The sequence below is a fragment of the Mastacembelus armatus genome, chromosome 5 (assembly GCF_900324485.2).
Source record: "Mastacembelus armatus chromosome 5, fMasArm1.2, whole genome shotgun sequence".
Classification (NCBI taxonomy): domain Eukaryota; kingdom Metazoa; phylum Chordata; class Actinopteri; order Synbranchiformes; family Mastacembelidae; genus Mastacembelus; species Mastacembelus armatus.
The window spans coordinates 19,981,690-20,008,108 of record NC_046637.1 but is presented as its reverse complement, the minus strand read 5'-3'; the positions used below and the strand labels follow the sequence as shown (position 1 = coordinate 20,008,108).

General features: G+C 39.9%; 1 protein-coding gene across 11 annotated transcripts in view; it reads right to left on the bottom strand.

Moving 5' to 3' along the window:
* The window catches only part of foxp1b (forkhead box P1b), a 142,219-nt gene that overhangs the window by 61,603 nt on the left and 54,197 nt on the right, over window positions 1–26,419 (bottom strand). For 10 of the 11 annotated variants that reach the window (XM_026306082.2, XM_026306075.2, XM_026306072.2 and 7 more), the window contains one exon: window positions 16,840–17,009. In XM_026306082.2, coding sequence (XP_026161867.1) covers window positions 16,840–16,998 — 159 coding nt within the window. In that variant the 5' untranslated portion in view covers window positions 16,999–17,009. Of the gene's footprint in view, window positions 1–2,491; window positions 2,537–16,839; window positions 17,010–26,419 lie in introns of those variants that run through there. The other variant, XM_026306083.1, reaches the window with a different exon arrangement.

Sequence of the window (26,419 nt, the reverse complement as noted above, 5' to 3'; positions counted from 1 at the left end):
CACCAAGGCACGACATGCCATGCAGCTTGGAAAAAGGAAAAGTAAGTGTGTAGGGTTAATGAAAATCTGGGGTCAAATTAAGACTCAGATCACATGTTACCAAACAAGGTCAAATCACTAGGCTACCAATAAGAACCTGACCTTCTGCAGTAGCCTTCATTCAAGCTCTGGCATGTTGTTGCTGTCCTCCGAAACTCTTCCCGTTTCCCCTCCAACAATGGAGAAATGCGTCTTATTGCACAAACACACTGCTCGCACAAATCCAAACCAATGACAATAATTCTTTATATGTTATGCATGATAGATAACTTTTCTTGAGTTTGAATTATAAAGTCAATGTGCATGACTAGTAAAACCACATCAATTGGTTCTTGTCAGTGTTTTAAAAGGAATACTGGTCTGCTTCACATTTATGACGTGTTATACATCACACTGGCATCATCATCATCACACCTCTACTACTGAGATGCTGCCGGCTGTCTAAAAAGAACACTAGGGTGACATTCTGTTGGCTTTGTTTTGTTTAGTGTAAATAACCCCAGCTGTCAGAATGAAGGTTCAACTTCAAGGCAATATACCACAATTGACGTCTGAAAAGCGCTACAGTCTGTGTCCCACCAAAGATAAAATCTTGGGCTATCAGAGGTTCTCATACTAGTCTGAAACTTGACAATAGATTAACTACCCATATTCTTAGTTCCCAATTCTGATTCACAAACCCTCTTTCATTTGAGCTTTTTTCTGGTGTATTTATGGACTAACAAGTCATGACAAAAAGCCTATTGAGTGTAAGCACTTTTCTAAACCACCTCAAGCTTAATTAACATGCGGCGTACACTGTGGTGAGAGAATTGGCCGCCCTCAATCTGCCGGAGCCACCTTCAGCTTTAGGTGCTGAGACCTGCAGGCTGCAGGCTTCAATAAATGTCGCAGGAGAAGATGATCACAACTCAAATTAAGTTATGCACTAAGCTTGAAGGGCTTCCATAGACATGAGGTGGAAATATTAAACAACGACCAGCTGAGGGAACAGACGAGGAAGAAAAAAGTATAGTTTAAAAAAGAGGGTCCTGATGCAATTTGAACACCATTTAAGTTAGTGCAACTGTGTGAATAATTTGCCCAGATGTTGAATTTTCATTGATGACTGAACATTCCATATGCAATAAATCAGCATCCCCCTTTTTCAGAGAGAGGTGTTTAGTAGTGACTGGCATGAATGAGAGGTAAAAGTATAATGCAGGTGGCACAAGTAGCCCAAACAACAAGCACTGCAGGAACCAAGGGCATGTGGGCTATAGAGCTGCTGTGGTGGTAGGAGGGGGGATGACAGACTGCTGTTCAACTCCATTAGCTGCTATGTGAGAGGGGTGCATCTAGCAGCACACGACCTGTGAAGAATCTTAGATCTCACTCTATCTTGGAATGGGGATTGCCGCATTAATTCTAGGAAACTGTAATCTCTCAAGCAAATCAAATTACTCTCATTAAGCGCAAGAAGAAAACTGCCTCTGTAATAAGTATATATAAAAAGTATTTATTACCAATAATCACCTCTTTAATATGAGCTAGCTTACAATGGCTTTTATTTTTTGCTGATTAAGTTTAAAAATGGCGAAACAAGGAAGGGCACATGCTCAGAGATGCATACACATGGCATTTAAACACACACACACTTTCAAACACACACACACACACACACACACACACACTAATACACAGCTCATGGAGTTTATGAGAGCGGTTGATACAGTGATTAAAGGGGAGGGTAGAAGGATACAGTGCTTGAGGGCCTTGGAGAGGACATGCCTCACCTAGTCATAAAAACACACCTCTGTCTTTAAGCCAGTCCCAGAATCACTCTCGGAGGGTTCACTTGGAGGTGAATCACTAAAGAATTTACATGCAAAGTAGCACATGCCATCACCCAGACAATGCACTTGCACACATGCAGCATTACACTATAACTTGGTGTACTCTCGCTGACCGCCACATATTTGCAACGGTTTGCGAGGCTGACGGCCTGACCCAGTGCACACACTAATAAAAATGTTGTCTTTGAACTACATACAACCGTTGTATTCTCTTCTGAATTCCTTACTGCCATAATATGTGTATTTACAGGCCTAATTATTCCATAAACAGTATGTCAGTATTATGCATATACTGTATGGTATTTAAAAAGTAAATAAAGCTAAATATCATTATTATGACTCTGGTGGGAGGTGAAGTCTTCCAGGATATGACATCATTCCACAAAGTGCAAGCTGCCAACTATAATTGCCTTGCTGGTAAATGGAGGAGACACAGATTTCCTCCCTCCCTGTTTCTAGTATTTGATTCTTTATTCACATTAATTAATTACATCTAAAAAGCTAAAAGAGAGTTAACAAAAACACGTCAAAATGGGTGATAAAAACAATTTGCCTCTACAAAACCAATTAGGATTGAGGGTCAGTGGGTCATTCATTTACTGGTTCAGCATAATTACCTGTTTTTCTTCCCCTCATTTACTTCTTTATTCATCTGGGACACTGATGTCCCTGCAAACCAAAGGAACACACTTTTTGTAGTTATTCAAATTAAACATCAATTCCTGAGAGAAAAAGTGTGTCAAACTACAATGCGCCAAAGCTAATATGCTCCAAAAACAAACTCCCCTGAAGCAAAATGAGGAAAATTCTATTAGATGTCAGCCTACATACTGTAAATTTCAATTTGCCTTGCCCAATCAGGTAACAAATAAATAAATAATAAACTCCAAATCAAATTAAAAATCACAATTTGATCTGGTGGAATATGAATTATGATAGGATCAATTGCCTGCACCTATGCATCCATCTGATATGAGTGCTTGGCAAGAGGACAGGTTACAGCAGTACTGCTGCCCTGTGGCTACAAATCGCTGCTGGTGCTTCTTTTGACAATCTGTCAGAGAGCCCACATCAACTCCTGTCTGTCCTGTCTGCAATGATTCATAGTAGGTAGAAAAGGGAGGGGAGACAGAGACAAGGAGGATTGTGGCCGACTATAGATGTTCTTTCCTTCTTTTGAAGAAAGCTGTAAAGGCATTTATAAACTGCATTGCTCCTGTTCAGAGTTAAAGGTGCTTTACACATAAAAGAAGACACACTTAGTCCGCCTGCAGAATATCACTTTAACACTTTGTAAACATCCACCCATAAAGATAATTATTTTGATTGCAATACTCTTGTGAAGCTTTTCTTCCCCTCCTCAACATCTGGTTAAAATATGGGGCAAGTGCTGGCTTCCTGGCTCCAGCTCAAGGTGGTTAAAATAGACTGCACACATACACATATAAATAGAGAGGTGGGTAACGTTCATTTTTTCCCTCCTCTAGTTTACAATTTTTTTTCACTCAGTGGAGACTCAGCGGAAAGGCTGGAGCTGTGGCTCCCCACATCACACCTGCCAGGAAATGATTCTTTTCTCTCCAGCCAGAGAGGCTGCTGGGATATGCTAGGACATGCAATTGTAGCGTGAGTATAAGCGCAATGCTCCTACAGGCAGGGCATAGGGAGGTATAGAGGCACACGCAGCAGTTTTGCATTCATGAGCTATAGAGCTAGCAAAGACTTGGAATCACCAGGAATCAGATCCAAGGCAAATATGTCTAAGGCCACAGGGTTAATTTAGAGAAACATCATCACTAACTAAAAAAATTAACTGTTTCAAAATCATTTACTTTACTTTTTTTATGCTCTTGGTCATGTAGTGGGCCAGACAGAGGAGAGCAGGCCTCAGGAGTGGTACAGAACACAGGAGACTGTGATAATTGACCAAGATGCAGGTACCACAGAGTCCGCTGTCTCCTCAGTTCCAAATCCCAGCAGCCCTGTTTTCAATTTAACACAAGACCTGACCAGATTTCACTCACTGCAGGGCTAAAGCACATCTTTGACACTTTTACATTAGAAGCCCAGCTTTCTGCTGATTAAAAACTTTCCTTCTGTATCTCTCTTTTTACCGCTGTATGGCAAGAGGTAATGTGAGAGGGGTGTCCATTTCCTGTCCCTCCTTTCTCTCTAAATCAACCACAAATAACTCACAGCCTCTTGCGCCTATCTTGATTTCACTCTAGAAGATAAGGACACCATTTACTGTTTTCATTGAGCTTGAGTGCGAAGACAGAGAGCACCAAATTACTCTCAGATCAAGATAAATACACCACAAATCGCTAATTCAATCCATCTGTGATGCCGGTGATGTTTTGAAGAGAAGGTAATATCAAAAAAATCACACTGTGAAACCAGAGTCTGGTGCTGTAATGTTTACTAGAGACCTCATCAAATTGAGAAGAAAACTGTAACCTGAACTGTAACCATTGGATAAGCTGGTACAATATGTCTATGTATTAAATATGAAATATGCTTTTATGGGTAACCTTCAAAATTATGATTAGAATGGATTGATAAGAGAATGAACTAAATAAATAAGATTTTGGCTATTTCAACTTTTATGACTATTATGTAGAATTAAAAATGAATTCACAAGACTCATGATGGTGTGTTGAGAGCAGTGTAGCCCCTGGTAGTGGTGGATGGTAGTGAGGGGCTGAGGAGTGGAGAGTATTTACTGATGTGGTTATCTTGTCCTGTGACAGGCAGGATCACTCAATCAACCAACGATGGCTAGGCTCAGGCAAGCATTACACGCACATCCTCATACTTCTGGGGAGGAGGCATCAGCCAAGCCAAATCTGATCAACAAATGCAGTTCCCCTGTGCCACAGCTATCTGAGATGAAGATGATATTATGTGGAAGTGAGCAAAGTGATAGAGACAGCACAGGGAGAGTCAGAGAAATATGGAAAGAGAGAGAAAAGAAGAGAGAGTGAGACCTGAAGGTGAAGCTCAGCTTCTTAAAGGCAAAGCGTCTCAATCTACTGGAAAGCAATGAGAAAACATGCTGATATATTTTTATAAGAACCATGTGCCTTGCAACACTGCCTTTACCTGATCAAAGAGCCGAGCATTTGCATGCTGGAGACAGTCTCACGTTCATTATCAAAAAGAATTAAAAAATAAAAACTGTCCAGTAGAGTTACGTACCAATTAATAACACAAACCAGGCTGACATTCATTTTAAAAATTACTGACATGTATATGTTATTAAAAGGTTAGAGAAATTTGCATTAAGCAATGAGGAAAAATAAATAGTGTTGAGTGTGCAGATAAGAATTCAGTAATTAGGATTAGGCATCGCAATGGTGGAAAACATTTGAAGAATAAACCTGGACGAGTTTGCTTCTTTGCCTGTTGCCCTACAGATATTTTACATTATTCAATCCAAAATACCATCTTTCTGATTCTAACTTTTCTTTTGCATGTTAATGTTTAATAAAAGCCTTTGGCTATCTATGGGCACAATTATTAGATATCCGCAGAGAGAAATTGAAAAATTAATCACACTCTCAATTTTGTACTTCTCTGATCCATTCAAAATGGCTCTAAGAGCTGTGGCTTCTCCCCTGTCACAGGCACCATCTAAAGACAATCATTCTGCTACTGAGTTCCTTGTGCAACAATGACAATAGCATCCGTAGAATAATTAACTGATTATTTATACGTTGGCACTTGTTCTGACGCACCACAACACAGTTGAAAGTTGTGACAATCACTGATGTTACTCCCTGGTCTGACTCTGGCTGCTCTGGAATACTCAGTTTAATTATCCAAAATATTATACAAAATTTCACTGTGTGGATTAATCAGACAGGACGTTGTCTCAATATGTGCACACAATGGCATAATGCATTTCTGTTGGGCCTAGACACATACTAGTAGGTGACACATTAACATGCTAAAACACACCCTGAAAAGCACATCCACTGACAAAAGCCTGGCTACAAAATTGTATTGCTTAGACCACGTATCTTGTGCAGTTACACGTGCCTACAATTCAATCATCAATGCGTGGGCCCTGTAGGTTTTCAATAATCCTTGTTTTGGCCTTTGCCATTACTGTATATAATTTATGGTAATAACATAACAGAGTATAACATATGCTAATTTGCAGACAAAATAGCATCCAGTTATAGATGACAGAGGTTTATTCAACACACTATCAGGTTTGTAAGTGGCCATTTTGGCTTCTGAATGGCATGTATTTAGTTCTGTATCATGCAGAATAATGGTAAGTAAAATTTCAGTGTTGCTTAAATACTCCTCTGATTTACTGAATTTGATGTCCCTTACTTTTGCTGGATTTGTAATGCAAATTGAAATTCCAATTCACCCAAATCATCTCTAGAGTCTGTAAATGTCATCTGAATTATTAGAAATCGAATAATTAATGATACAGAATTAGTAGTAATAGTAATTCCTAACAGACCTGTAATACTCCCAAAACTAAAAGGGCAAACAAGCCGCACTTTATTTTTTATCATCTCGTAGGTGGTTGTTTCAAGTTAATAATTCGTATTTCCTAATAAGATAAATATGTAGTTAATATATAATTAAAGCAGTAACATCATATAAATGAGTATACTGTATAGCATTGAAAGGTGTTATACATTAAAGATATCTTCAGTTAACTTGCTAAGTTATTAGCAAAAATGATAAATTTTACAAATACAAATAAAACAAATACAAGCATTGACTTTATACTGTTGGTCCCAACCAAAAATGGCTAATAAATTGTTGCCAGAGCTAAGATGTGTAACTGGCAAATCAAATGCAGTTACAATGTCCAGTTCAAGATCACATTCATCTGTCGAGCTCCTATTTTATTAGTCTTTCATATGTTAAATGCAGCTTCAGCATCTGAGAGCTTACTTGTATTTTTGTGTCTGATAACAAGACCAGTGATTGATTTCGTGTATGCTCCATCTGCCTCCCAGTACACTCCTGCTGGACTTACTCAATTTCCTCTACCATGCTTCAAACCCGACCGCCCGTACCCAACCCATCCCACCCACAGACACACACACAGACATGTACACAGAGCCCCTGGACAGAATGCCCTCCTCCCTAAACAACTCTTTCTTGTAACATCTGCCCAGAAGCAGCACTGCTGCCTTTTGTCCACTCACTGTCTCCTAAGGCATGTCATCCAGCTCTAATCAAGCAGAAAATGGTCATAAATATTTCTTTCTGCTAGATTTCACATTCACATTTCATGCAGGGACATGATATTTCCCCCCTACCTCCAGGGAGTACCTAATGCAAAAAACAGTTACTTATATTCAAGGCTCATGTTCCTTCCGTCAAATGCAGAACATATTCCCCATTTGCAGGGGAAAAACAAGAAAAAAGGGGGAGAGAAAAGGAGAAAAGAGGAGGGGGGAAGACATAAAGGACTGTCTTATTTTCTGTGCCATTTACTGGCTAGTACTTTCACAGCCATCCCATTACATCATGTCAAAGATTGTAAACAAGCAAATAACAACAGAGCATTAGAGACCACTGTGAGGGAGCAGCACACATTGTCCTGCTCTGGAGGTCTCTCTGCTGCCAACTGAGGAGGAAAAAACATTTGTTTTTATTGTCCATTTTAATAATATATAAATATATTACAGAGAGAAAAAGGTTGCATGAGGATTTATATGAACCATTGTCTCTGGCCTGGCTAAGTATATTTATGGCACATGTCATTCACAGGATGTGGAGGTGCCATCACTATTATTTATGACGAGACATCCCATCATGGCATATCATTCTCTAAATGGTATACAGCTATTCACCAATGAATACTGACCTGTGCCATTTTTCTCTCAAATAGAGGCCATGTCACTGCTGCACATGCTGGGGGGGAGGTTGTTATTAATCACTGATACGTACTTGGGTGAATACATGTCAAACAATCAAATTTACTCTAAGAGACCTATACATGTTGTGGCTGTCCATGCATATTTACTTCAGTGAAGGCTCATTTGATCATCAGCACTGGTACTTTATTATATTCCTCAGATGCCAAAACCAGCTGTCAAGTGGGTGTGTATCACAGCAAAAGGGACACACCATGCAATAATTCTGTAATGATATATGATTTTTCAAAACAGCTAAATTATAATTGAGATTTTATTTCATTTTATATATTCATATTCTAATTGTGTTACATTCAACCTTAGTCATATAATCACAGTATACTGATTGGCTGGTCAAAATTTTACCACTTCACTACAGGGCAAATATCCTTTATTTTGTTAGATGTGATGATTTTTGAAGTGTTTTAAAGCTGAAGAAACACAACTGTGTGATTTAAAAAATAATGTAAAATACTCTCAAAGGAGAAACCACTACAGATATGGGGCTGAACAATTAACTGTGCCTCATTATTATATCAAATTTATCATTTATCAATGGACTCATGAGCAACTGATGAACTCCATTTATCCAAATTTTACACCCACAGTACATAAATACACACACACATACGCACACACAGATGCATGCACGCACGCACCAGCATGCATGCACAGACACACATACGCACACACACACAAATATCTGCATCATCATTTATCGCCTTTATGTGATGGCATCATGCTGATAAACTAAATTAATTTTTATTTCTACTTCTTAAAAAGAAAATAATCTTAAAGGAGTGCTCCACCAATTTTACACATCATGCTCGGTTTTGTCACTACATGCCAAAACTACTGTATCAAGTCTAAGAGATCCTTCCAAAGTCTAAAAAAACAGTTTTCTGAGTTGGACCAATACTTGGGATTAAAAGTCAAAAGCTTGGTCTGTGCTGACAAACTCCAAATATTCTTTTTATTTTCTCCAAGCTTTATGAGAAGATAAAACTAAATCATTGGAGTATACCTTTAATATTGTCGTTTTCTTTTACCAAAAATAAAAACCAGCAAATCAAAGTTCAGTTTCATTTTGTTCTGGACAGATTAGAATTTGTTAGTATAAATGCATGAATTCATTCAATGTTACTTGTGTTTCACTGACATGATATAAGCTTATTACCCTCAGCAGGAAAAAGCAAACCAGGTAAGTAGGTAAGAATAGCTCACCTGTTTAAATCTAGTCTTTAACATTGAGTTCTTTTAGATGTGCGACATGGCGAGCACAGGTGTTTCAGGATGCTCTGGGGAGAGATATCTGCAGTCTCTTTGATAACAAACGGCAGCAGGTGGCAAACGGGCATTTTGCGACTATCACCTAGCTGCCCTTCGAACCCCTGCACCTTCCCTTCTGTCACCTAGCCTGGCCGGGGCATAGAGTCTGTGGCCAAGAATGAACACCGATGTCTAAGAGATCATGAATAAGATATAACAGCTAGGCTTACTACAGGATTTTCACATTAGCCTGGCAGTGTAGGCGATGCCTTTAATGCATACATGTATACAAGCAAGTGCCCATGCTTGCATGCACGCACATTAACATGCACAACCACACAACCACACACACATGAACATTTCGTATGCATACATAGATCCTCCATGGATCCTCTTAGGCAACTCTACCTTCATAGCCACTCGCATGTGCATCCAAAAGATGCCTTAATCTACAACAAGGATTATGGTTTATTGAAACAAATAAGTGTTTTAAGAGGAGATGGTCCCAGTTTCAATTTCAATAGCTCATTTAACCCTTATCTGCCCAAATCCTTGGGGTCCATTCTATGTTAATTGGATCTACATTGCGCTAGCATTGGGGGTGTTAACAAGCACAGCCTATGAATATTAATTACCCTGAAGTTTTCTGTACAGGAAAGACTTCACTGATACATATTAATTCTATGAAGTTTTTAAAGTAGTGCTCTCATTAAAAATGAATAAGCCCTGTGCTTGAATGTTTTCCCAAGAGGAATTGTGCATCCTTAAGTCTATCCCTAATAAACTGGGTCAGATTGGCTATCCTTAAAGAATAGCTTCTCCTTAAAATGGCATTATTATTAACCCAATGTAAATATTGCAATTGGCTGAAGACAAGGTTTTGTTGGAACTGTGTTTTGACAATGGCTAATAAAGCCAGTCATGTCTGAGCATGTACTTTCCCAACCACAGTCTCCTGAGGCCCTGTTAAAACAGTTACTTATTTACAACATTAAAAACACAACTTGCTCAGCTAAACAGCACAAAATTACTTTGGTGCCTGTGTATGTGTGCATATGTGAGGGTTTGTGTGCAAGTCTTGATGTGAAGCATTCAGAAGCTGTTGTTCGCACTGCTTTAAATAAAACATTGAGGATGCATTAGTCCTCTGACTAGCCGAGGCCTCTCTCTAAGTCATTTAATACTGAATTGATGCAGACGTGGTTCCCTGTCTGCCTCCAGCCAGCTGCTTCAGACACCTGCTCAAAGTTTAGAGTTGCCCACTTCAGCACAAACATGCAGACTGTGGCCATCAAAGACCATCCGGGCACCACACAATGAGAGTCACTTCACTCTTCCTAATGATACCAGCATACATTTGTGTCATTTACATGGGAGGCATCTGTATGTGAACATATCCATGAGGGTTTTGCACATACACACAGTCTTCACAGGCATGTACAGTAATTTAGACTCAAAGATGGAGGATGAGAGCAGACAGAAGTCAGACTAGAACAGGGAGCAGCATGATACATTGCATTACATACTCTGCAACAGCCTGAATCTTATAGTCTAACATCTTAGTTACTGCACAGGGTGACTGGGGTTATTAAAGGTCAGTAATCAGATTTGTCCCCTGTTACCAGCCATATTTTTAATCCAGCAGTGAGATTTCCAAAAATGTTTTTTTTAAGGTAATGCAGTTTAAAAAATTCAATTGCAAAATGCTAAAAAAAGCATTGCTCAAGTTGCTGGCGTGATTTTTTTTAGTTGGAGCGTTTGAATTGACGGTGCAGTAAACTCTGTAAAGACTCTGTAAATTACCAGCCCAGTCCTTCTTCTTGCTGCATGCTTATGTTTGAATTTTTCAAACGGCTGTTCTAGGTTTCTAAATATGAAAAGGCATTGTTATCTATTCAGTTTGGTCTTCTGTTCACCCTAAGCCATATAGAGCTTTTCACAGTCCTCATAATAGATAACTCTGTAACACTGACCTTGTGTTAAGGGTGGGCAAAGAAAACAGAGTATGTCTTTCATGAGTCTACCAATGAAATACATTAAGTCTGCTAAAAATAAAAAAAAATTGTCACTGCCAACGCTGTGTGACTTCACATTTGCAATGATAATACGGCCAATAATTTGACTGCCATTTACTTAATGTTGTCAGACAAGCTTGTAGTATGGAATAGTAACGTGACTGACATATGTGTCTGTTTAGCAGCACAGGAATTACTGCTAGCCTTGGTTAATAGGTAGCCTTTATGGCCCATGATCAAATATTTGTACATTTGTACAACAGGAAGTCAGTGGGAACACCTAAACTGTGTGTTCGGCTGCAATGATTATAAGTGATAACAGGAGTAGGTACAGAATGCTGCTGAAACTCTGTAAAGTGACTAAGCTATTTTTACCAATTCCTGAAATTTTTATGTGCTAAACAATGTTAGAATAACTGTTATTATGTCTCAATGTGTTTCTAAAACCTGACCACCCTGACCATTAATGTTAAAGTTCAAAGTCTGTAATAATCATTTCAATCAATTCTGTTTCTTTTCTTTGGTGCTAACATGAGATGGGATCTTTAATGTGAGATGACTGAGTATGTGTGTGTATACCTATGTGTATCTATTCTGATTACCACAATGTCAAACAACCTCTGTGATCCCCCTCCTGCTGCCCACATAAGCAGGGTGTGTAAACAGGATGTCAACCCAGGCAACAGTCAACTATTTTAAACTATGGGTTTCAGCCCAAATGCAACCTGTGCTTCATCTCTTCTCAGTTGGAGAGTGGCGGCTGGAGGTAGACTCAACAAAATGAATGAGTTCATAGACTTGGAAGGCATCCATAACACAAAGAAGAGGTGCTGGGTGGTTTGCCTCCCAAAACCTCACTAGCAAAACCTGGGTGACAAAAGGTTTGCAAGAGTTGCACGTAGACTAAACAGATTTTTTTGATAAAAAGTGCATGCAACTTAAACAAAAACATTATTCTTCAAGTGAGAAAAGCTTAAGCCTTGTGAATAACAGTCATGGCATTTTCACTGACACATGCTGTGTTTTTTTTCCTTAAATAATTATTTTCCCTTTTTTTCAACATAGCAGTGCATCACTGTTCAATTTTCACCTCCATCTGTGTGATTATTAATCAGATCACACATCAATTGCCAGAACCAGCAAAGAAATTCAGCCCGTAATAAAACTGTCATGTGCTGTGGTATAAAGACAGATGTTGCCAGTTGTGTGATAACATAATTAAACTGTTCTGTGAGGGATTCCATAAAATTATTCAAATTGGACGAGCACTATCATTTTACCAATAAAGCAATTTAGGGCAATATGCAGTGTCATAACACTGATGTTATCCTCTCAGCCAGATTTTCCAATAAGCTGGAGTCTGTGCTTGGCCTCCTGTGACAACATGAACACTATACATGAAGATACCTGAGATCTCCTAGAGATGCAGGGGTATGCACGGTAAGACTGCAGGGAATCAAATCTTTTCAGTGTGATCTACTCTGTGGATGAAGGCTTACACTCTACTTGAGTTAGATGACAAGGCTCAGGAAGGAAGCAGACATTCAGTAGAATAATGCATCATAGGCATTGGTCACAAAGCACCCAGAACAGAGAGGCCTTTATCACACATTCACTTTATCACACATATATAATTCTGTCAGAGTAAACACAAAGATAGTGGCAGGAAAGTATGGTGATAAAGGCTGTGTTCATCTTGTGAAGCACCATAACACTGTATATATTTCAATCTAGGCCTAGCACTCTCCCTCTTGCCCTCATCTCAGGAGCAGAATACATACGATTAGCAGAGATTTTAGGCAGCAAATGCTCTCTGGCCTCCTCTCTGACCTGAAGCTGTTAACTCTCAGTCTGACCATTAGCCCATAATGTGGAGTGGATGCCAGAAACCAGCAGGCTCCTCACTATGAGGTCTGGCCTTTAGGGCCTGCATTCTGTCTGAGCATGTACGTCTTTGTATGTGTACTTTCTGTGTGTGACTACCTGTGTGATTGTGCTGCGACAGCAAGGCTTTTTATCTAGCGCATCCCCCTGAGGCTTCGCAGACAGAGTTTGATGACGGTGACTAAGACATGCATTTCCACCTTCTCAAGCCCCCCACAAGTGACCGTGTAAGCTTTGCATTATGCAACAGGAAATCTGTGCCCGCTAAGCTCTTTCTGCGGCCAATGTGACATGTGTCACTCTCTTGTCTGCACACCCAACGAAACTGGCACCTCAATCTCACAGGCAGTGAAGAAAAAATATACCTAATTAGCTGACTTATTTTGTGATAAGTAAAGAATTTTAAACACACAAAGTGTGTGCAAAAACAAAAACAACTATTCATGCTTGTTTTAATTTTTCTGATATTGTTGGGGTATAGCTGTACAGTATCACTGAAAGGGAGAGACAGGTATTTTAGAAATATTTACTATATTGTTTGAGAATTGTTCTAACTTGATTAAAAGGGCTTTTCTAAAAGATATTTGATGATCTACAGCTGTATCCGCTTTTTTTTTTTTTGCATGATTGAACATGAAAGATATTATGAATTCATTGCTGAAAATGACCACAGAAAAACTGTGCATGAAACTGAATATCCATAAAACAGACAGCTGCTCCAGAGCTAATACAAAGTCCACATCATTATTGTAACGGTCTGTTTATTTGACTACTACAGCTACACAACACAACTTCCTGTTGCAAAATCCTTTAAATCACAAATCACAAAACAGGTTATTGCAACAGCTCTTTCACACTATTGTTTTTGTTGTATTTTCTCTCCTACAGTATCTTCACTTCCTCATGTGGATAACGATAAAACCACAACTTCTGCAACACAAACAAAAACACAGAGAAAGTCAACACACTCAGTATCTGGGGCAAACACTTGTCATGAAAAAAATTATATTCAAGTTCTAAAAAAACGAGATACTCATATAGCTGCAAACAACTAAGCACAGCCTGAAAAGCAATAAGGTGCAAAAACACCGATACGTTCAACCATTACATCATAACAGATATCACCAGAGTTCCTCAAAAAGTGATCTATGCTAAATTTCCACAGTACCTTTAAGAGAAAGAAAAGACAGACAGCGCCTTTGTTCTTCCTTGATGCTTAATAAACAGTATTTGACTTACTAATAGAGATGCTTAAATCAAGCTTATGGTCCACTTCCCCCAAATCTGACTAGTCCACAAGATGAATTCCCCTGTCAGAATCAAGATGATCAAACAGATTACAATTATTTCATCCCCCATCTTTATTAATGAGGACTGTCTCTCATAGTTATGTTCCGTAATAAGAATAAATGATATGCCACTCCCAGGTTTGTTGTTCCTGCTCACTCAGGGGACTCTCAGACATTTGCACTTGGAGTCTAAAAAGATTTTAGATTGATCTGTGCATCACCTAAAGGGGTAATAGCATCTTGTATGCTTTGTGGTGAACAAAGAAAAAAAAAAACACACAGTGTGTCAGTTAGAGGCGTATTAATGCAAGCAGCAAATAAAACTTAAAAGAAAGCCTGTGAAATGCCACAAAAGTAAAAAGTTATCAAGTAATTGAGCGAAGATCGTAATGCCTTGGGGACAATTAACATGGTTCATGGTGCATGAGTGAAAATCCTGGGTTAGTCTAATTGGAAAATAAAAAGACTGCCTGCCTGCCTGCCTGCCTGCCTGCCTGCCCAGTAACACTACCCGTGTAAGTAGCCTATCAAAGCCCAGTGTCAGGAGCTGAGAGTGAAACATCTTGTCCTTTGTCCACATCCATGCACTTTTTATCACACACAACAATTAATACACCATTCTGTCTCAACTGCAACCATAAGGCTCAGAAATTAACAAGTGGATTTATTCAAAAAGCATAAAGCAAAAAGTGATTGCTATTTACCACAGTAGAAAGCAGAGAGCAGAAAATGTGACTGTAATACACTGAATTGGGAAAGGGAGAGTTGCTCATTTTTCCTTCCTTTAAATGCCAGGGCAGGTCCTAGAGAGTAATAGTTCTTTCTGGATGACTAGAAAACAGGGACTATGCTTGGACAACTTGCTTTTTTTTTGTTTTTAGAGGGGAGGCCTTATTTCCATCGCTTCTTGGTGTCAAGTGCACATCCATGACACTTTTCTCTCTTGCTCTTCCTCTCCCCTGCCTCACATTCGTCAAAGTTGTAACCCTGTTGTCTTTGCAGAGCGAATCAGAATGTGCCTCTGGCAAAGAATGAAGGAAAAGTCAACAGGAATTAAGTTTCAGTGCAACTGTTTACTCAACTGTGGCCTGCAGTTATTGAAATTTTATCCATGGTTTTGTGTGACTACTGCAGTAATGAATTCAGTATGGCTGCGATTTTCTCACTGACGACATGCTCATTTTGAGCTGGAAAAAAAGACAGGAGGTGGAGTCTGGAGCAAGGGGAGGGGGGGACGAAGACCTAACACTTGGACTGAGGAGCAGCAAACATGCTGACACGCCCTTTCAATGTACTGATCAGCTAACACATCTTCAGCGCTATTTAGTGAGTACTGCCTTGTTTTTATGACCTAAAAATATGATTAACCAAGGAATCTTATTCTCAGGTGTAAAATATAACCAACTTAAAACATGGAACTGCATCACATTTGACTTGTACGTTTTTCTCTTTCTCATCTTTCCTGCATATTTCTATCTTATAATCAAAAAAAAAAGAATGAGACATGGGGAAACAGATAAATGATGAACCTAATTACAATTTTAAGGTCACTACTTTTGAGGTCATTATTCAAATGTTACATAAGTAGGGCTGATCCATACAATTGCCACTAATGATTTTTCATACAATGAAATGTGTATAACATCAAGTAAGATGTCAAATCCCTTTTCAAAAACACTAAGCAAACTGTTTACATTCATACCAAAATAAGATACAAATGAACTTACTGGTTATCATCAATTCTGACAACAGCACTATGTATCAAAGTGTCACAATATCATATCATTGTAATGTCATGATGAGTCCACTGAAAGATGATAAATTATAGTATTGAATTTTCGCTTAGTTCTATTTGTTATAGTGCCATATCACCCATGTTCCATGCTGCAGCACTGTTGCCCTCCCCGTACAAATGCTGATGGATGTGCTGTGACAACAGACAGCGGCACACAGCCTGTGCATCATCACCAAACAGCTCCTGACAACAACCCCAGTCGTCCTTTCAGATAGGCCGAGATAGCAGAAGACACACTGATCTTTTCAATGTTGTTTTCTTAAACACACTGTCGTGTGCCACACATAACACTGACACCAACAGAAAGAGGTTGTCTGTTTGCTTTAAGTCTGAGATGGTGAAAATGTTTTGGGCTTCACCAACAATAAAGCTGCCGTGCATCCCTGCACTTCATTGGTTAACACAGAAGAGTGTGGCATTAGTTGTGAGTGTGAGGTCTGTTTACAATGAGCTAGGGAAAAATTCTGTCACTCTACTGGATGTCATCGTTTCTTAACTGTCAACAAAATCCAATGGCACCTATATACTTAAAATATGGCCAGAACACCATCATAAATATTTCACCAAAATGCAGATGCTGCATGCTACGATTAATACGTTCACAACCAAAAACAATCACACAGAGAGCACTTCTCCTTCTTCAAATATTCAAAAAGGACCTCAATATGCATAAATAATAATAATAATAATGATGTGTTTATGTACTACATGTACTTTGAGGTGGAATTAAATATTAAGTGGCACTTAAGAGTTGAAATTTGGCCTGCTGTTGACATCGCTTAATAAAGTGAAGACAGGTGTGAAAGGCGACCGGTCTACCTGGTGCTGCTGTAGATGCAGGAGGTCAGCTGCAGATACCTCCAGTGACGGCGTGGCACTCTTCGGTCGTCCCTCCCTGGACACGATTTCCACACTCGCTCCTCCATTTTGATTGGCTGGTCCATTGCTTGTTGCCTCCGTCCCAGATTCTTGCATCATGACTTAAAAACCTGAAAGAAGACACAGTAAGAAAGAAAGCAGGGACAGAGACAGAGAGAAACAGCTGTTAAAACACGCAGCAATGAGGTCGCATTTCAACATTCGGCCAAACTATAAACATCTGTCATACCCTTCCCACACAATTTCACTTTCATTGCAGGTTTCCCTATTGGCTTGTGCTTCCCTGTGTCTTGTTTACTTGTAGCATATGCAATGAGGCAAACACACATGCACACACTTTCACAGACTGCTTCTCCACAGTAATGAACGACTCCTTTGTTTTGTCTTTTCCGGTGCATATCCCTTGCATATGACCAGTCCATACTGGGCTGGAGAAAAGTGAGTGGGATATAGGTTTTGTTATAGGGTATATACAGGGGTGCAATGGAGGAGTTGGGGTCCAACACATATCGGAGAAGAACCCAACCTGAGTTGAGTGAGAGCAGAGGAGCCCATGAAAACACTGGACCTCCAAAACAAAACACTTTCTATGGAAATGGATATATTTACTTGCATGACTCCCAGAAGAACCACAGCAGAATGGCTTTTTAATGGGAAACAGGGTGAGTGTGTGAGGCCTGCCAAAGGATCTCCATGAGAAACATCCAATCTGAGGCCAAGCAAAAACAGTCAAATTCTTCAGGGGTGCTCAATTAACACCAAACTACAGGTCTGAATATAAATAAACCTCTTTGAGTGGTTGAAAAAAAAAATATTGCCTTTCATAAGTTAATCTAACTCAAAAAGATAACATTCAAATACTGGCAGGGCAGTTTTACATATGATTGCATTGCATGCTTTTTGCTTAATGTAAAAATGTGACAATAGCAATCTGTGTTAAATGTGAATTCACAGCTGTTTGCTTACATTTTGTGCTCTCTGTTATGCTTTTGGATACACAAAAGCCAGACAGACATGCAGTCTCCCCCCACCCCCTCTCTTGTGATGAGTGCCAGTGACACTGGTGCATATCTGTGCCTGTATTCCTCAAATCAGTGGAATGATTTACAGCTATTGTGCATTGGTAGCAGGCCTCAATGGCGCAACGCATCCAGCCTCCCAGTTCCAGGGCAGTTAATGAACCTGACCAAGTCAGGCAGAAGCGAATTAACTTGGCTGATTAATTATTTATATGAAGCAGAATAAATGCCTTTAAAACACTGGGCCTCATCATGAAAGAAGGTGAAAATGGAACTAAATGCAGATTTATCGTGTTGCATTTAAGGCATGTAATAGGGGAGTCAGAGTGAGTTAATATGTGCTCAGCTACATGGGTGCAGTGTCTCCAGAGATCCAGATCTAAACAAGATGCAGGCACACACCCAGACACCATGGGGACACACACTCAGGCTGACAGATAGGAAATTGAGGTTGACAACTTGTCACACAAGAATATTTACAGAGCATAGGTGAGATAATAATCTAGATATGAGATTATTAAAAAAATAAACAGCACTATAAGCAGTATTATTCTTTTAAATCCTGATTCTCAGAAATCTCACCCAACTCAGTATTATCAGTAGCAGTTGTGGGCTGGCTGCAGTGAGCTAAAACAGTACCAGAACAAAAATCAAATCCTGACTACACTATGGTTTACATCTCCACTTCTACAGAAGCCCTCCTTGCAAGAAGCATAACCAAGTGAGTCATCTGACACTGTGGCCTGTGCCGGTTCAGTTGTGTGTCACAACGCCCCCACACTCAGGGCCTGTCTGAGCAGATTGGGCCTGGCCTACAGGCCCCTGTTTTCTGAGCTTCAGCTAGAGCTGCCTCAACCCCCCTCCTAACCCACACCCCCCCCCCCCCCTCCCTCCAGACAGATGTTGACCCGGCTCACCCCTGCAGTCTGGCACAGCCTCCCTCCATAATGGGATTTTCTAAACAAGGAGTGAGCAAGAGGAATACTGTGGGGCAGGATGCAGCCAGCCAGCCAACTCCATCTACAGGCCCTTGCTCCCACCAACTCCTCTTTTGAGACACCAATTAGAAACACACCTTCTCAGGCAAAATTAAATGCCATTTGAAATAAACCATGTGTTGACGCTATTCACCCCCACTTATTTTTCAAATAAATGACATTTTTCCACATGCAGAAACAGACGGCCTGCTTTCTTTTTGTTCAGACCGTCATGAAAGGAGGGAAAAGTAATGGCTATTATACATGCACTGTCATTCCATGGAAAATTTTCATAATTATAACGGAAAGGCATAAATTTCCAAATGCATGGCATCTCAAAAAGTAATCAAGAGAATGAGCCGCGGGGCTATTTTAATGTATGCAAAACTAGACTAGTGACCCACAATAAAGGAGAGAAAGGCTACAATGAATGCAAAGTAATGCGCGCATGCTTGGTACCAGCACTGATGAGGGGATGGCTAAAATTAACACCCAATTAATTTTCGAATTGACAAACAAATGAAAGCCATAAATCTACTTTCTCATTAATTTTACCACCAAATAATTCAAAGCTGCAATATCATGAGTGAAAAAATTGGAAGAAAAAAGAAAATGGAAAATAGGCATTATCCATCATAAATATCAACCAGATAGGAAAGAGCCTTATTAGAGAGTTGTGCTGATAACAATGTTAATCTGTGAAGCACTGAGGCAGGGACACCACCATCAGCTGGGGACTGGGCCACTCAGCCACGTGAATTGGCCAAGTGTTTATCTATCTATTTATTTTCACTTTGCTCAGGGGATAGCCTTGTCTGAGATGACTCAAAAAGCTCTAAGTTTTTCCATCCACTCCATTTATACAACATGCACAAATTCAGCTGTAATTATGGGTCAAGTGTCCCGCTAGAAGGGGTGTAGTTACTGGAGTTAGGAACATATGTATTCATGTTCCAAACACAAATGTTTCAACATAAGACAATACTCAATGGGAGGCATGAGAAAAAAAAAATCTGTATTATTAATGGAACATGTCAGCTTTTCTCTGTGCTGGAAAAAATGTTAAAAAGAGAATCAAAATAATGGAAATTCCAGGAGATCAAAACAAGGCAACAACAGTTTGTACAAAAAGAACTGGCTGTGCTGTTGATTATTAGACGCCTGTCTGTTCTTTGGGGGGGAGTTGCTTGCAAAACAAAACAAAAGTGTTTGGAACAAACAGTGGATAATAAAAAAAGGTCAGAGTTTCTGTTTGTTTACAGTTTTGTTTTTCCACCCTCAAATATGAGTAGTACAGCACAAACAAGAGTCACATGTGTCTCCCACCTGACCAGACAGGTTGAAGGTTAAGAACAGCCGGCAGCCAGAGCTCATCAACACTGCCCCCACCACCACTTCTGGAAATATAATGCCTGTCCCCCTGTCATGCCTGCCTGGAATTCAACAGCTCAAACAAGTGAGCAGTCGATTCAAGGTAGGGTCGGCCTGCACAGCTGTGCTTTGACCCTTCTCCATGTTGTGTTTTTCTTTAATGTTCATGACAGTAAAGCCTCAGTGGCCACCTGCTTCAATTCTCACACAGTCCTTGTTTACACAAGCACACAACAAAAGCACAACATTTCTTGGGTGGGAGATAAAGACACACAAAGGAGAAGACAATGGAGAGAGGTACACTTTAGAGCTGTTTAGGTTCAGCTTGGTTGCTAGACTAGACAACACATCAGCATGTACCAAAGGTACAACAACAGAATGCTTCTCAAGGTTTCTTAAAAGTCTTATGTTTTGCTGTATTTTGGCTCCTGATTCTGGGGAAAGTCCAAGACAAACACAAGCTGTGAGTTAAATAATCCATTATCACAGTCCTCATCGATGATAGCAAACTACTCTGAGTCTCTTCAAAACATACAAGGGACGACAGACATACAACCTTTTAGACCCACACCCTTCTATGTATTATCTCCAAATGGGGGACAACATAGGAACATCTCAGTAAATTAATAAAAAATAAACTCAATATGGACTCAGTAGCTGCTCTCAATACAATGCTCTGGCCACACTGCTGAGAGAACTAACAGCAGGGATGACATGGCAAAGCAGACTTCACAGTCAGACCAAACAACTATGTAATCTTGTCAGCTGCTTCAACCAAGTCACAGATAAGCAAAGCATATCTACACTTTACTGTGACAATATAGTAGAAGCATGCACCCCACCCCATCCAAGTAATACCTCCATTGCAAAATCCACATCCCTGTACCACACAAGACACAGAACCGTTTTCCAAGTTCTTCCCAGGCCTTGTATGGGGAATAAGCAGACTACTCATGCTGGCAAACAAAGCAGCTGTTTGTTTAATAAGTGATTGCTGCCATGGCTACAGTAAACAGGAGAAACGGGGGGTTGTGTTTATGAACAAACACATCTCCTTGCAGGAGCCATTTAATATTAACCAGGTGGAATGATCAGCCGATTTCCTAGGTGACACTCAGGGCAAGCATAGTGTAAACAGGTTCTGGGAGAGAAGGGGAGAGGAGGGGAGGGGGCCGGGCTTTGGGGAATCAAGGTCGATGCAAATGCAGCTTTGGCTAGAATAAACAGCAATGCAGAAGTCAAGATAAACAAAAAGTCATTCTTCTGACATTTGAAAACGCATTAAGCTGGTGTGTTGCAGCTGCTTGCAAGCCACACTGGATGAGAACAAGATGGGTGACGCCGGGGTGGGCAGCCTCTGAGGTGGTCTCCTATGGAAACACATCACTGTCAAGCAAAGCAACCAAGTCTTTCTTCCAGACCCAACAAACAGTGGCTCTTCACAACAGCGCAGCGAGGAACTTGTAAAAACATGTTAAACATTTACCTCATTCAATTATTCAGTAACTGGGTTCGTGGAAATAAAGGATGTCTGAGGGCTCCAAGAGCTGGCACTAACAACATCAGGGGACGGAGTGAAAAAAACAAAACAGGAATTAGGAGGAATAGAACAGACAAAGGTGCTCTCTCTCATAAATTAAAGTCTACAGCTTTAATTACTTGATTTATGTCTGACAACAAATAATGAGTTACCGCATCTGCTAGATCAAACATTTTGTTGTCCAAAAATAAATAGTGATGACAAAAGACAAGGTAGGTAATATAATGTGGAGTCTTTCAAGCTGCACATCACCTTGACTGTGAATTTTTCATGTGTACAACAACTTGCCATCTGCTGAGCTGAAGCCATCCAGTGAGGCTTCCTTACCCAGTATCCATAGTTTTCTGTCTCTGCATCCCCTACTGATTTTATTTATTCCCAAAATAACAGTCAGCCTCATGTAAGGAAGGCATAAAATATGAGCAAGGGTGCCAAACACATGTTTAGAACACATTTAGATGACTGTGATGGGATTCTCAGGCATGAAATCTAGATCTGAATCTATTACTACACCACAAGCAAAGAAAAGGGGCATGACATCCAAGCAATAGACTATGATGATGCATATGAATATCAACCTATTATCACACTACAAGCACACACAATTTAACAATAAGAAGACAGTCTCCAGTGGAGAAGCTGAGTAGATCCATAATTTCAGAAAATACACAAATCAGTTTGTCTTCTATGCATGGAGTTATCTGAGAAACACCTCGGTGTAAAGGCCTGCTGTGCACAGACAATGACGGAATGTGCCAAAGTAAGGCAGGCCATGGTATTTTTAGTACAACTAGGGCCGACAGAGACTAAGTAAATAGAGAAGTCTAATGAGTTTAAATCTGGTTGTACATGAATGGAATAGTAATTCTGGGATGTGGAGCCTCTTTTAGGAGTAGTTCGCCACACATTTTTCTCAGTGACTCTCCTTCATTTGACTTTGATAATCTCACATGTGGCTCATGCCCATTAACACTACAGCGAGAGGACAGACACCAGGAGACCAGGGGCCTCTTTTTCTGACCACAGGCTCAATGCACAGGAAAAAACACACATTGCCTGCCTCAAGCTCATCTTACCAATTAATCGTGCATACCCAAAGAAAAACAGCATCCTATGGGAGCTGCAAAAGTGCTTATTGTTTTAACATTACTTAAACCGTGTTGGACCTTTAATCATTTTCATCAGATTTACATAGGCTGCTGCTAGAGGTAAGGGAACGTGAACTTGTGAAGAAGAAATGTGTCAGATGCATTTACCTGAGCAAACTGAGGTTAGCCTCAACAAACCTGTTGAATTAATATTGTGTGCCTATGCAAAGACAGAACAAGATATGATTTGCTGTGTTTTCGGTGGATGTCAACTCACCAGAGTGACAACATGTGGGCTAATCATTTTTTAGAAAAATCTGGTCAGTTCTGTTGAATCACCAAGATAGAGATGTGGTAAACCACAGGTCTACACACAAAGTAAGCCACTAATTGCAGCTGAGTAAATCATCAAGCGTGGTAGATGCATTTATTATGATTCCTCTCTCAGTATACCGTGCATGATAACTGGAATAAATTGTAGAGCCTGGCCTAACCCCTGCTATTTAAATGATTCTTAACACTGTTAAATGTTTCTCTCCAGACAAAAACACACAGCAGGTGTAGCTCTCCCACTACTCTTGTTTGGAGTTTTGTACAGAGATATTAAGTCAGGCTATTGATTATCCAGACACAATCATTAACCTTTACACACAAATAACGGCATGGCAATGCAATGGCTGTTTTATTTCAATAGTGTCATGCCTACAGCTGTCAGCGATCGGTGACTGCTTCAAATTTACTTAACTTTGACATCTATACCACTGTTATTGGTGTGGATGCCAGGGTCATTTAAGACTAAGAAGGGTGTTATTATTTTAAAAGCCACAGCTTCCCAGAGCGAGAATAGAGAGGGTTAAAAAGGAAGAGAGTTTGTGCCTTCCATTAAGTAGTTGAATTGAAGATAAAGGGTGAAGGGCTAAATACTAAAGGGCCTTACATGAATTTCTGTGTTTTAATGGAATCAGGTTTTAACAACTCTTTTTTGTTAAATACAGCCCATGTCAGAAGGATGCGTCCCACTCATAAAGCAGGACAATGACAATGTACAGTGGCACTAATACAAGGACATAGTTCATCATGACATTTTCTGCTATTCCCAACTGATTAGGGTCATTATGTTGGAGGCCTGATTTATGTTGTCATTTCCTCTCACCGATCCTGCATCAATGAATCTTAATGAATTGGTAAATAAGGGTGAAGATTACACTGTGTGACACTGCAACATTTCTCACCCTCAACAGCTGAGATTTATGTAGCCAATTAGAGACTAACAGAGAAAATTGGCTAGCAGAAAAATAATATTCTTTATGGTGCAAAATGGAGGCACATTCTCAGTGAAGGGCAATTGTATTGTCAGTGTTAAAGTCCATAAACCACTCCTAACCCACCTTCAAAATGCAAAGGGAAGACCGACTCTGTAAGGAGGAAACCTAAGGGCAAGTTTAGACCATGGTGAGACTGTACATTCACAGTGCTGCTGATTGCTGTGGTGAACCAAAGTCTTCAACATTCACTGGGGCCCATCTCACATGTTTGAGCAGCATACATACACCCCGGTATGACAAACATATTTACCTTCTCCCTGCAAACATCACACAATGAGACACCAAGAGGTGCTGCTTCTCTAATGAAGACGCAGGAGCTTTTATCAAAGCCAGTCATGTCCCTCTGTCAGATATGTGCCTCTTTCATACAGACATTTAAAAAAAGCACCCAAATTATTGGGTCTAAACATACAAGGCCATATTTTTCAATTAGTTTTTGTGAGGTTAAAAAAAAAAAAACCTCATACATCCAAATGCCCTTTATCTTTGTTCAAAGCAGGAATATCAAAATACAATCACTTCTTTGAAGCTAACTGTGATCAACACATAGCAGAGGACGTATACAATATTATTAGGGGCCTGGGTACATCGTTATTATATCCATGATAGTTTTTATTTCTCAGATGCAGATTAAGGAACACTGAAGACGATTATGATGAGGGACAAAACTGGTTTTGTGCATCACTACAAAGTATGAAAAGCTTGCCTGCTTATTAATACCAACTTCTTGAAAGATCACTTAGAGTTATAATGAGAGCCTTTATGTATTACATATTGTGACTAGATTTAGTGTAAGGAAGCAGCTTTCCACATCAAACAAGCTGGCCTGCTATTAGGCACAGGGGCTGAGGGATGCTGTGTGAAAAGGAGTGGAAAATTAAAGCTGAAGCAACGCAGGAAAGGGCTTAATTTACTGGCATGTACAGTATGCAAATGAGATTACTCTCAGCTTAACTGCATCATTTATGTCCGTAATAACAGCATCATCATTGCAGGGCTCAAATTAAATTACACTGTAATTAGCATATCAAAGTGATTGGTTAAAGTTTAAAACAAATACCCAATTTTGTTAATGAACATCTGTAATCACCATGTAGACTCTCAGTGAAAACATCCAAAACAAATATGTGTTTTGGAGAAGGGGAGGAATATCCCTCCCAAACGACTTGTCTGTCTGAGTGCATCATAGTGATGTTGGTAGGATGGGGGTGTTTTACCTGGAGAGCTCCACACACTCAGGATATATTTCCCAAACTCCAGGAGATCAAAGATCCAATTTCCCACACTTGCCACTTCAGGAGCTCATCAATAAAATACTAATCACTTCACGGCTGATTCTGAGAATAGAGCCGCAGCCAAAGGCTTAAGGAGACTTCCATATCACAAAAAAACACCACAGCTCTGACTGTCTTGACTGTTGTTGAATGTGCACACACTCCTGCACAGACGCACATATAATTTAGTCAGGTTTATCCAATAGCTGTCCTGCCATTTTCCATGACAAACATGGTGAGTTTTATCATCTAGCACTATAGCTCAGAGAGCACTTCTTCAGACCTGTGACATGAATCATACACACCTTATTTCATAAGCATATGAAGCAAAGTCAACCCTTTCCATCTTGCACATTTATCATCCAATATTATTGATATGATTCAGATTATGTTTTTCTTTTGGTGAATGGCAGTAATATTTGCACCTTTGTTCCACAAATTTCCACTGTTATCTCCACAAGTATTTCTCTGTTTTTCTCTTGTATAAGAAAAAAGAAAAATGCAGCTGAGGTGTGCTAGAGGTGTACATTATCAGAAATGCACTTGTCAAATTTTAAAGAAGTGGCATCTTATTTTATTCATTAAGAAATGCATTAAAAGGCTTATTCCTTGCAAGTATGTAAAAGATGTGCTTTTCAAGGTAGAGCTAGGGCAAATCCACTCCATCAGTTAATGACAGCACTCATTACACAGAGAAGCTGGCTAATGAAGGCACGGTGGCCGGCCAATCCCCTCACCCAGCATAAAGCCCTATGAAATGCTAATATCTCACTTCTAATTAAAGGATACTAAGTCCAAATGCACCTTCACGGCTAGTAGCCGGCAACATAAATTTTATTTTTCAACACTACACTACACCCAGAGATGTGCCTGAGCAACATTCCATTAATTTATATTTAATACCCCCACTAGTCCTGTGCTTGCCT